We start from the raw sequence: 13,006 nt of genomic DNA, 5'->3' as shown, positions 1-13,006 counted from the left end.
TCAGTATAACAGCATCAAGATTTGCTATTTTCCCAGAATCCCTGTTATTTCCTTGCTTTTCTCTTCTTGGGGGTGCTGATCCAGTCAATAAAAAACAGAAGGCAAAGCTGTTGTAGGCAAGAAGCAACAGCAAGCCCTGCATTAAGATGGTATCAAAAGAATCAAAAAGTCGCTCAAAATGTGTTCCTAAAGTTACACACAAAACAAACAAGAAAAAAAAATTATAAGAAACTATGGAAAAGATTCACTAGAAGTCCCATTTAAGGTACTTTTCTAATGAGGCAGGAGGAGAATTGTACTGTCTGGAGTTGGAGTTACTTTGGCTTGCTCCCTCAGGTGGGAAACTGCTCATAATAATAGAAAGCATCTTCGTCTCTATGTGACCACCTCTGAAATTACTGGGAAAAGGCGTTTTTGAGATTTAAAAACGCATTCTCCTTTGATCATTTCATCATGTGATGACAGAAGGGTTCTTCAGAGAGCTCAAGCGGGCTTAATTACTAAGAGCCTGGTGAAAAGCAGCATCAAGAACCACCTGAAAGATGCTACTCATTTTCCAGTTAACCCTACAAAATACCCTTGCATCCGAACTGAGAGCAGAAAGAGCTGCACCATAAGCAGTCTTTTCTACTCACATCCCAGAACAATCCCCTCCTTATTTCCCACTCTAAAGCCCCTCTGGGTTTGGGCAGAACAACGGGTCTGGGATCCCATATGCAAGAACTATCAGCAGAAGCAAAAGACACAGAACATCTCAAGCAACTGCGGATTTCCATCCTCATCTCTGAGCGTTTACATCCAGCCTTGCAGGGAAATGAGTCTGAAGGTCAGAAATTAAAAGGAGTTAATTGAATGGCCATAATCCTAAAATAATGGCTTCGCTTCGGCTTGTATCTTCTGTCTTGTTTCTGACCAGCATCCCACAACTGGGGTCTCTGCAGAGAACGTGGGTCCCACCAGGGACGTCCTCTCTGTCACCTACAGGTCACCTACACGTGTCCACGACATACGTGCTCCTCCACCACGGGAAGAGGCTGTTTCTTAGGAAGAACAAATCTAAATAAAGAAGTTTCTCAGCGTCGAAGGAGGTCAGGAAAGCACATCCCCATCCCCGCTCCTTCCTGTCAGCACCGCTGACAGCCCGTCGCATTGTCTTTTTTCTCACTTGGCTTAAAAACTGCGGTGACTTAATCCCCGGTCAGTAAAAAAACCCCTGATGGAGATATGTCCGTGCTGTTCCCAGGTCAGACATCTGTGGGTGCAATAGAGGGACAGGGAGGGAACGGTGACTCTTGGTGGCCCTTTGGTCCTGCTTTCTACGATAACTGGAGTTTTAATTGAGGATGGCGTGAAGCCCAGCACAGGGTGGGGGTGAGAAGGGTGGAAAAGTTGGACATTCTTCAGCTGCATCCCTCCCCAAGAAGCTGTGCAGAACACAGGAGAAAGCGGACAGATAACAAGGCCATTAATTAGCTGATTGTTAAAGGGAGGGTTCCTGCGAAGCAGGTCTTTAGGGACCACATCCTTACTGAAAAGCCTAAGTGGAAATAGGCACTTTTTCTAAATCAGGATAGCTGATGGACTGTGAAACTCTCAGATGGACTGTGAAATTCTTGGGTGGGATTTTTCACCTGCATTTAACTTGCCCAGCTCATCACCGCCCTCCCACCCTTCACAAAAACCTGAGAGTTGGCATTAAATACCTGTTTGGAGAGGAAAATGAGAACTTAGCAGGGACAGAAGAGCAACTCTGAGATGGGTTGTCCCTATTCACATCTTCCCAAAAGTCACTGATACTGCAGTCATTGCTCTCAGAGGTCACACTCCTATCCCTTGTCTTTGAGAGTCACACAGATGTGGTATAAGCAGAGGCCAAAATCCATCCCCAAGCCCCAGGATTCCCCCATAAATCATTCAATCATAGAATGGTTTGGGTTGAAGGGACCTTCCAACCTCACCCAGTCCAACCCCAACATCTTCACCAGCTCAGGTTGCTCAGAGCCCCGTCCAGCCTGGCCTGGGATGTCTCCAGGGATGGTTCATCCACCACCTCCCTGGCCAACCTGGGATGTCCTTGGAAGGTCCCTTCCAAACCCAAACTACTATATGATCCACTGATTCTACAGTCCTAGGAGTGGAGAGGAAGGTGAGAAGATCACGAATACATGGCATGGCCCTCACACCCTGCAGAACCTTCCAGTGCTGGTCCCCCTACCTTTGAGAGACTGACCAAATGGAGTGACAATGACCCTAAGCAGCCCCACACAGTACAAGGTCTAAGAAGAATAAGAACCAACAGTGGTTGGAGAGCTGTCCTACCCACAGCTCGATGCCCTTTCTCATGGTGCATCGCTTGGCAATCATAGAATGGTTGGGGTTGGAAGAGACCTCTGGAGATCATCTAGTCCAACCCATGTACTAAAGCAGGTTCACCTAGAGTAGGTGAACAATGCAGGCTTGGAAATCCAGGTAGCTATTCTGCAGGACTGAAGATCTTCCTTGCAGGCATTGGTCTTTCCTATTGCTCTCATGGAGAAGGAATAGGGTCACCTTGGTCACAAGCTCCTGATAGATCTTCACTGACTTGGATGGAGTGCAACAGCTTCTCAGTTAAAACAGCCTCTCCTAAGGACCTTTCTGCTACAGGAATGAAGAGCTGAGCACTCCTACTGATGGCTGTGTTGTAACCAAATAAAGGTTTCTGCAAGGCATCCCTACAGCGATTAAAAATTCAGGCTACTGCAAACAAAAAGAAGCAAAACTTGAAGTAGAAGAAGCCAGCCAAAAAATACTGGATAAGTGCCCGGAAAAAGCGTAAGGACTTTCCAAATGAGCTAACGAGGCAAAGTTCTGTAGGTACTGGGGTGCTTGGCCTTTCACATCAGAAAAATTCAGCTCGCCTTGCTAGGCTGCAGCTCTGAGACTCCACAGACCCAAGTGAAATGTCAGGGAGACCCTCTGCGCTTTGCTTCTACTCAAATGTGGTGTCCAGATGAGAAGGTAACTGGGGCTGGAGGATGGAAAAGCAGAGCTGAAGGCACATGCTGGAGCCCGAGCCCACGGCAGCAGCTGCAGCGATGCGAGGGCATGGGAAGCAAGCCATGAAACTGTGATGGATTTAGCCCCGTTCATTCAGGACATTTTCCACTGCTCATGCCAGTGATCCATCCCTGATCAGGCTTTGCATCCATCATCGCGGCTGCTGGTTGGGCTGGGCTTTTTGTTTTGTTCTTCAAGTCAGAACACGGTGCGTCACGGGCTTTACTATCTCAGCCTCTTCTAAAGTGGAAAATGCGGCCTGAGAGATGAGATGACATAGAATCATTGAATAGTCTGTGTTGGAAAGGACCTTCAAAGGTCATCTAGTCCATGCTGGTGGGATTGCTAACAGTGAGTTGCTCCAAGACCCTGAGAAGAATCTGGGAGCTGCAATGAGGCAAGTGAGGAACCTGAGCTCAGGTGATCTGTAAAATGGCTTTATAACCTGGACAACTACAAGATGTTCTTAACAAAACCTCTCAAAAAACCTGCCTCACCAAACAAACAAACCAACCAAAAAACGCCCACAAAGATGCAAAACTGAAGATCAAATTCCTACTGTTCCTCCTCAGCACCCATTTCATCACCAGTTAAAATAAGGACATATTGGACAGCCATGATAATAAAAAGATGGAATGGACTATAGTGAAAATAAGCGAACAAAACCCACACACTAAATGCACCAGGTTGACTCAGCACACATAAACAGAAACCTTTTCTGCACTTTATGCCAAAGGGAAAGGTCCCCAAAGCCACACAGCACATGCATTTCATCCAGTCTTTTTTATCTGGAGATTTTCAGATTGGGTAGTTCACCTTAATTCCTGTTTTTCCCAAGCAGCACAGGGAAGAACCCCCAGTCTGAAATCACTAAAGACTGCCTGACCAACACCCCAAAAGGCTGGGACAACAAAACCCTGAGCTGCCCTGGCAAGAAGAAGAGGGAGAAAGCAGCAATTAGAGGTTGGCTGACGTCCTCTTCTTGGCTTAAGCCGTCCCTTACATATTTGTTAATGGCAGGGAGTAGCTGGAGACACTTTTACAATCCATAAATGTGGAAGCCGCTTCTGTCTCCTAGCGATAAAGATATCCTGCAGCAACGATAAGCTAATTACATGTTGCGTAAAGGAGATTAACTTTCAATGTGGCGTCGTCTCATGTCGCTGGCTGCCCCACTTTCTCTTGCTTTGAAAGAAAGGGGACGTTTAGCAAATTAATCATCCCAAAACCACTGGCACCTTGTTATAGACTTTATCTTATCGGTTGTATCTCAAAGCTAAGTAGCTCTCATCTTTGTATTCTCATTTCAGAGCCTGCCTGAGATGCCCTCCCTTTGCTGGAGATTTTCCTGTCATCTTTGAGATAGGATGACCAGGGTTGGCAATGTTCCCTTTCCATCAATAAGGTTGCTTACTGCAGAATTTTCCCTTCCTCTGTCTTATCTTAATTTTGCTCCGCACACATCTCACCTGTATTTTTTCCTGGCCGGCTCTGGTTCCGTTTTCAAGTCACTAATATGAAATGGTTGTTCTGATGAACCAACTCCACCCGTGTTTGTCGCAGAAGAATTCCCTCCCTGCCACAGGTTGCTAAATTCCTTCCATAATGGGGTTTATCTGCAATTACTACCCCTCTCTAAAATGATTTTGTGCCATCCCATCACAGGTTCCAGTTCAGAGCCCATCACAGGTTCCAGGACAGTGTCAAAAGTCCTTCCAAGCAAATGCCTGGAATGCTCCGCATTCAGTTCTGGATAATTCACAGGCTACAGTGACTTTTGCCCCTGTGGCTTTCTATGTGCTCAGGGACATATTTTTAACCATAAAATATGCACGAGTAACCTGAATCTAGTGTGTGTTTAGCCAAGAGTCAAATCCTGGTGACGTTCGCTGTCAGATGAAAATCCGAAGGTTTCAGGCATGGTTAAAGCCCAATGAAAATTACGTTTGGCTCTGGCTTATACAACCCACTGAGAGGTCAAATTACCTGGAGGACTAATTATTCTGCGTTGACCCCCCCCCGTGAATGTATGTCATAAGCAACATACAAAAGAATATGAGGAATAATTATAATTAACTCTGGCAAATCTCCTTTCACTTCACTCTACCTAAGGCCAAATCTTCCTACTGAATGCCGACATAACTAATCCACATTTTTCACAGGTGTTCAATGGATAAATCAGTAAGAAACACTATTTTCCCTCTGGAATAAACACCAGGATGACAGCAGCAGCGCCAAGTTACATGAAGATAAACTTGGCCCTTTTTGTCTAAGAGTCTAACAATGCGTTATTGCTTCTCTAGCAGAGGTTCATCTTTCCACTAAACGTGCATTTTCATTTCCATCTTCCAGGCTTCTATTTAGTACTTTTAGGTTCTGCATCTGTAGTTCTTTAGTTCCTTGGGGGTTTTTGGTTTCTTTGGGTTCTTTTGTGTGGGTTTGGTTTGGTTTTTTGTTTGTTTGTTTGATTTGGTTGGTTGCATTTTGCTGGTTTGGTTTCTTTCCTCTTTGGTTCTTCTGTCACATACCAAGGTCCCCACCGACACTAAGTGAAGAGGACATCACTGACCACTGAACAAAAGCAGCTAAAATAAACTTAAACTGAAGTCTGTGCTGGTCTGAATCTACTAGAAAATATGTTTCTTTCCTTCTGATACAAGAAAACTTGCAATTCCTACGATGCTGCACCAACTTTTGCGCTCTACACAGCACACTAAGGTATTTATAACATCAATAAAATGTCACAGAGCTACAACATTTAGCTGGTTGTTGCTAAGGTTTTGCATTCTACTTTGTTTAGTAAACTGATCCCTCCTTTATTCTTTTAATTAAGTAGCAACTTTCTAAAGCAAATGACTGGGTCTCCTCAGCAATAGTTGCTGGCAGTGATTAAATTGATGACAAATGTGGAAAGATCGTTCTTCCTAACAACAGTGAGTTAATCCCACATCAGGGACAAATGTGAGCAGATAAGAGCAAACTAATCATTGATTTTGTGCAAAGAAATTACTGCTTTTCTACCTTTGTCCAGTATCTGGAATGTTACAACTGTCAAGGGGTCCCAATGTTCCAGGCAAACCTGAAAAAGCAGCTGAACACCCACCTCGTTGTATAAATCACTGAATTCTTCAACCACATCTTTCGGGATCCTTTGCCCGTTGTTGGTGAGGTGATAGGCCACCCCATTCTTGGAGTAAAGGCTGATGCGGCCAACACTTCTCTCGCCATCAGTGGTCTCTTCAAGTAAACCATTGTCTTCTGCTAGATGATAGACTGGGTTTCCATGTGAACCATGAATCCACGTAGCTCCCAGTTCAAAAGTGGCGTGCCCTGCAGGGGAGTAAACCCAGAAAACCAGTTATCCAAGCCCATTTTCCTGTAAGCTCCCCACACTCGGCCCTAAATAAAAGGTACATGTGTAAAAGGAAAACAATTGCTCAACGACAAGAAGAGAAGCTGCCAAATTCATGTATACTGTGATTAAGTTATAAAAGACATACTCATGGTTAACCAATTGACATGGTCAATGCTTTTAACCACCTGCAAAACGAGGGGGTATTTTTCAAGTTTTAGATCCTTCTGCATGACAAGAGGGACAGAAGATGAGTGACACATTGTTTAGAAGCAGAGTGCTTAGTTTATAGATTAATTAATAGATATATTGTAAGTCAGAGACTAAACAATTATAACTAACATCATCAATTATTTCTTAGTATAGATGTACGGCAAAATTTTCCAAAATTGTAATGTATATGTAATAATTATGTGAATATACGCAATGCAAGAGCATCCAGTCATTGGAGCACTTATGGAGGATGATCCCCAGTGTTCCCCAGCACTGGTAAAACAAAGAATGCTGCTTAACAGTATAATTGACTCTGCTTATTTCATCAATTAAGTGAGTTTTCCCTGTTAGACAAGGGCAACACCGCTGTTCTTCAAACCAGTCCTTCCGGATTCAAGTTGGAATAGTGCTGGAACGATGGGATGTTTCCAATAAAGTTACATCCCAGCAACACACCTCTGATACTTAAAGCAAAATTCCCAATATTTTAGGTTCCCAGTTCTTATGGTTGTTTCCAGCTGCTCTGTTCTTGCTACTTGGCTTTTCTAACGCATCTTCTCTAAGCCTGGACTCAAGAACACGACCAGAAAACAGAGGAGCCATGAAGAGAGCGTGGGAAGGAAAAGAGCTGTAAGAAGCCACAGGTACTATGGCAAAAAGGACATATAACGACACTTACATCAATATTAAAGATGTGGGGAGTAAATAGAGTACCTACAGACTCCAAATATCCACTGTATTTGAGAGGAGGGGATGGACACCCTGACATAAGAAGGAAAGCACCTCCAGCAGGCAAATACAGCAAAAATACATTGTCCTGGGATGGCAACATACAGAACCTTGTTCTGTGATTAAAAATACAGCTTATTTACAAATACACCTCAGATTAACTGCAATACAATGCACTTCCATTCCCCATATGAGTAAATAGGTTATATATAATGCACTTCCATTCCCCATATGAGTAAATAGGCTATATTTTATTATTGATGCCTTTGAAAATTATTTTAAAAGATGCCCTGTTAGGTTAAACACCAAATGTGTTTAGTTTCCACCTATACACCTGCAAAACAGCCCCACTGCCTCCCTTCTCTATAACTAACAGGGTTTGCAACAAGGCTCTGATCCCCAATAAACCAGTCATCATATACTGTTTAACATTTAAATATACGTTCAGATAGTGCAGCACTATAACACAGGCAAGTTTAATGGGTGAAAGCTCCAAGAAACGCTGTTCTCCAGCTGAGAAACCACCTCCAGGGGAAGCTCTGTGCACCTTGTTTTTCAAGCAACCCCCTTGTCATTAAGGAGCGTGCTGATTGTCCTTCAAAATATACATTACAGGACCCCAGAGCACTAAATGTGTACCTAAAAACAAAGCATGTGCAGCATCAGGCTACAAACGTGCGAATATTTAGGGCTCCACAAGTTCCAACACAGTCCCAGAGTACTCGGCCTGGCAGGAAGGATGGCTCATAAATATTGCGTGTGGCCATCACCTCGTTAATGCAATCACCTCGTTAACACGATCCTCCCATGCCAGACCAGCAGCAGGAATACACACACTAATAATCCTCCTCCATAGAGCTCTTATTTACAGGGCACCTGATCTTTGGTGCTCGGTAACAATTGTGATGTGTTCCAGGTTCTTCTGTTTTTAGAAACTGTGTGGAATATAATCAGATACCAACCGATTGAAAATAGTCATTCTTGCCTGTAATACTTAGAAACTCACTATCATCACTACCAAGCAGATGTCAGTTGTTACCTAGCGTAAGTTATATGATAAATTATTTAAACACGTAAAATCAAATGACATCTTTTTAAACAGAGATAACTAATTTACAAGATTTTAGTTTCACAAACACAACATCCAACACAACAAAAAAACAGGAATAAAAATCTGCTTGCCATTCTGTGAATATAATTCCTGAGACACAAGCACCAGGCAAAAGAGGCCTATACACAACAATATACCACACCAGCAATTTTCCAGAGGAGTGCACAGATTGTGCATCAAACCTTCTGAATACACACAGCAACTTTCCTTTGCAGCCCTGACTATTCCCTGGGCATCCTGTCCTGAAATATCTGCAGAGGACACGGATGTTCTAGATCGTGCACAAGAAACAACGCAACCCATAAGCACAAAACCTCTCTGCTGCACCTGTGCTAGAAATGATGAACCCAGCCTCTGAATATTAAATTATTAGTCAAGTGTGCAGACAGGGCAGCGGACAGAGAAGTTTAACATTTAGATGCCAAGCACAAGTGGCTGTGTATTTAAAAAACCCCAAAGAACCACTTCTGTAGTGGTTTTTTGCAAGCTTAGGCCAGTTCTAAGAAACGAGCAGGTCTTGCACGCCCCAGGTACAATCTTCACCGCTTCAGGGGCTGCAGAAGGGAAAAACACAGCCCAGGATCACGCTGCCCTTTTGCTTGAATACCAGGGAACACGGAGGCTCTGAGTGGGTGCTGCTCCTGCAGATTTCACCACCCAGAGCTCCAAAATTGTTTGGTTGAATGGTACGAAGGGGCCAGAACATAAACTCACCTTGGGAAAGAACCGCAGTCGGTAGCCACGCGGTGTAACCTTGACGGTTTGCAGAAGATAAGAAAAGGCAGTTGATGGTTTTAAGAAAGGTATTAAAAGATCCAGACTTTGAATTCCAGTCCCCTGCTCTGCAAGTAACAAACTACAAACTGCAAGATCTCCACCAGACTGAGCTCCCATCTCATGTTAGTTAAGAAGTGTTAATGAACAGGAGGAAGATTCCCAGCAAAGATATGAATAACCAGTGGTGTCCAAAGGTGAGAGAAGTGGTCTCAATAGTAGTACCACAAAAGCATTTCACAGGTGTACTGAAAACATTATCTATTGCTTTCTGAAGCTTCCAGGTCTTTAACGCTTCCCTCCTCTCGCAGACACGATCCAGGATATTTTTAATACAGCGTATTGCGAGCAAAGGACACGCTTCCCATTCTAACCTCTGTGCCAAGTCACAGCAGAATGCAAAGTGCCCTATTCAAACCCTGGAGATTAGATTTATCCGACTGCCTTTTCATTCATTTCCCTTCTGAAAGTTCATAGGGCGTTGCTGTTTATTTACTGTGGTGAATTTATCGAGTAATATACACTAAATGATGTCAGCACCTGACAAATAGAAAGAAAAGAGGGCAGCAAGAGGCCACAGTTAATAAGTAGAGAGTGGGATCAGAAAAGAGAACTAGGTAATTGAAATCAGGAAGGCAATTTGGTAAAATGAGGAGCTTTTTGCCTCCTGTGGAGGAGAGACATCCCTTCTCCATACCAGGGAGAGTTTGGTTGACTGCTGTGCTGCAAAAGGTAACATTTGTTCCACTCGTTTTTCATTTAGGGATTTTACAAACCCTGCCAATTGACACGGGATTAAAACACCCGGTGTCTGCACCTTTGTGACACACAGAGAAAAGAAGCCACGGAGGTGGGAAAACTGCAAATCAGGATGAAAGGAGACATTGAAGAGGATTTTTTCCAGCAGCCTGATTCATGGTGGGTAGTGCCCTACACAGTCAATCAGTTCTAGGGAAATGAATGAGGCCGTTTGTGAAATGGAATTGCATAGAGCTCACCCCTGTGCAAGCGATGTGAGTCACAGAGAAATGGCCGTTCACCAGCCAGGAGATTTACCGACTGCTCCTAGTCCAGAGTCAAGCTTGAAAGTGTCTCAATACAGTTATTTAATCACAGAATGCTTTGTTACACAGAGCTCTTCCTGGACGAGTGGAAACAGCCATTAAGGTATTCATTTTATAGAAACACAGGTTTGGAGCAGCCCTCCCTCAGAAGAGAGGCACAAAACAACTCAGATTCACCCACCCACCCTGAAACATGATGGCTGATGGTGATGTTCCTGACAACATCACACCACCAACAATTCGCACACGCGAATTGACCGCAAAAGCACATTTACAAGGTCAAATTAACCTAATCACAGTATCACAGTATGTTTGGGATTGGAAGGGACCTCAGAAGATCATCCAGTGCAATCCCCCCATGCAGCAGGAACACCCAGCTGAGGTTCCACAGGAAGGTGTCCAGGCGGGTTTGAATGTCTGCAGAGAAGGAGACTCCACAACCTCCCTGGGCAGCCTGGGCCAGGCTCTGACACCCTCACCCCAAACAAGTTGCTTCTCATATTTAAGAGAAACCTCTTGTGTTCCAGCTTGATCCCATTACCCCTTGTCCTATTATCGTTTACCACCGAGAAGAGCCTGGCTCCATCCTCCTAACACTCCCCCTTTCCATATTGATCCCCATGAATGAGTCCCCCCTCAGTCTCCTCTTCTCCAAACAGCTCCAGAGCCCCAGCTCCCTCAGCCTTTCCTCACACGGGAGATGCTCCACTCCCTTCAGCATCTTGGTGGCTGCGCTGGACTCTCTCCAGCAGTTCCCTGTCCTTCTAGAACTGAGGGTCCCAGAACTGGACACAATACTCCAGATGGGGTCTCACCAGGGTGGAGTAGAGGGGAAGGAGAACCTCTCTCCCGATCTACTAACCACCCCCCTTCTAATCCACCCCAGGATGCAGCACAAAGCCTCTCCAGCTGTATTTTACTCCCCGAAACGCCGTTTCTTACCGAGTTTCACGCTCTGCACGCGGCCTCCGATGCGGTCGGTCGCCTCAAGGACAGTTACATCCGTGAACCCGCTTTCCAAGAGCGCTTTCGCTGCCGACAGGCCCGCGAGCCCAGCACCGATCACCACTATTCGAGGCTGTCGTTTTCTCCGTAGGCCACTACTAAGAGGATCATCCGTGCTGTCTGCAGATATTTCACAACTTTGCATGCCGTCCAAGCTCTCTTTCTAAGGAACCTACGGAAAAAAGGCAAAGAAGAGCGTTCAGGGAACCCGGCTCAACTCTGCAGTTAGAAAGCCTAAAGGAAGGCTATAAAATTAAAAAGTCCAGAGGGGAAGAAAGAAAACTCGTGCGCTACACCCAGCCTTCAAAATGGGATGCATAGGAAGGAAAACTGAGGTCAAATTGGGATGCAACAACTTTTTGGTCTAGAGCACCAGTGCTGGAAACTCCAGAAATCTCCACCCTCTCGTACCATGCAGACTATTTCCAGCGAAGTCAAAGGATTTTCAACCCCCCATCTCTTTATATAACCTTCAAAAGTGGCAATTTTGTGGCAAAGACTTGAAAAAAGAAAAGAAAAAAGAAAACCACACGCCAAGCGCCGACAAGCTGCACAACACAGCAACGCGGATTCACTTTGCCTCTGTGGCAACCACAAAGCATAAGCTTGAGATTATATAACTACGGGAGTAGGTAAGGAGGATTTAGCTCGAAGATCAGATATCAAACCGATCATTACAGAAACAGTACGGACGGAACAACGGTTTCAGCGGATGAAAGCCAACAAGGGCCAGCTCAACATCCACAGCTACACGATGCAGAGCCAGCACTGTCCTGCCACATCGCGATCAGCCTCGCTCTTTGATGTGAGAGGTTTAAACCCACGCTAGTCCTGACTAATCCAATCCTACCTCCACCCACCCAAGGCATCCAGCCTCTCCTCCAAGCAGTATCCTACTTTTCTTCACAAACTCCTAGAAACCATCTTTTTAACTGTCTCTACCATTGGGTCCTATCCCCTTATTTCACTACGCGGCCAGAGTTGATGGTTAAAGTTTAACCTTAACCAGGGACCACCAGTGTAGATGTCCTCATAGACAAATGTCATTGTCCAGTCATCTGATTCTGGACAGGTTCACACTTGTCCCTCAAGAACAGGGGAAGGAACAGGGTACAGAGACCCACAGTTCACCAGGCTGAAGAAGACCTCAATCTCGATTTGCAATGGACAAACCCAGCCCAAGATTCACCAGCCATTGAATCAGCTGGTGCTCAGTGACTTGGACAAAGCCCACACACAATTCCCAGCCTTACTGTCCTCCCTACCCAACACTTACAGAACACAGAGAAATCCAAGGGACTCGGATGCTGGCTCTACCTGTTGCCAAGCTGCTGGATACTCCCGAGCTCCTCCCCAGTTCCCCCAACACTTGGTGAGTGTCAAAGACTCCCGCTTCCCTCTTGCATCACCACAAGAGTCAAACCTTTGCCCTTAAGACATCACTGGACTATTACAGTATATAGTAATTTGTACTAATGAAGTACAAAGTGGCCTTTCTGTATGTAAAAGGGGCCAATAAGAAAGATAGGGACAGAGTTTTCAGCAGGGCCTGTTGTGAGAGGACAAGGGGTGATGGTTTTAAACTAAAGGAGGGAGATTCAGGCTGGACATGAGGAAGAAATTGTTGGCCCTGAGGGTGGTGAGAGCCTGGCCCAGGTTAGGCAGAGAGGTGGTGGATGAACCATCCCTGGAGACATCCCAGGCCAGGCTGGACGGGGC

At 45.1% G+C, this 13,006-nt stretch overlaps 2 protein-coding genes across 3 annotated transcripts in view; both read right to left on the bottom strand.

The window, feature by feature from the left end:
• The window catches only part of MAVS (mitochondrial antiviral signaling protein), a 670,207-nt gene that overhangs the window by 482,359 nt on the left and 174,842 nt on the right, over nucleotides 1–13,006 (bottom strand). The window lies entirely within an intron of this gene.
• SMOX (spermine oxidase) overlaps nucleotides 1–13,006 on the bottom strand; it is a 60,095-nt gene that overhangs the window by 16,434 nt on the left and 30,655 nt on the right. For both annotated transcript variants that reach the window (XM_065837939.2, XM_071808446.1), the window contains exons 2-3: nucleotides 11,225–11,459; nucleotides 6,143–6,369 (exon numbers count right to left, since the gene is read on the bottom strand). In XM_065837939.2, coding sequence (XP_065694011.1) covers nucleotides 6,143–6,369; nucleotides 11,225–11,432 — 435 coding nt within the window. In that variant the 5' untranslated portion in view covers nucleotides 11,433–11,459. The remainder of the gene's footprint in view (nucleotides 1–6,142; nucleotides 6,370–11,224; nucleotides 11,460–13,006) is intronic.

This window comes from Patagioenas fasciata, chromosome 4, assembly GCF_037038585.1.
Source record: "Patagioenas fasciata isolate bPatFas1 chromosome 4, bPatFas1.hap1, whole genome shotgun sequence".
NCBI lineage: Eukaryota > Metazoa > Chordata > Aves > Columbiformes > Columbidae > Patagioenas > Patagioenas fasciata.
This window is presented reverse-complemented; position numbering and strand designations above follow the sequence as displayed.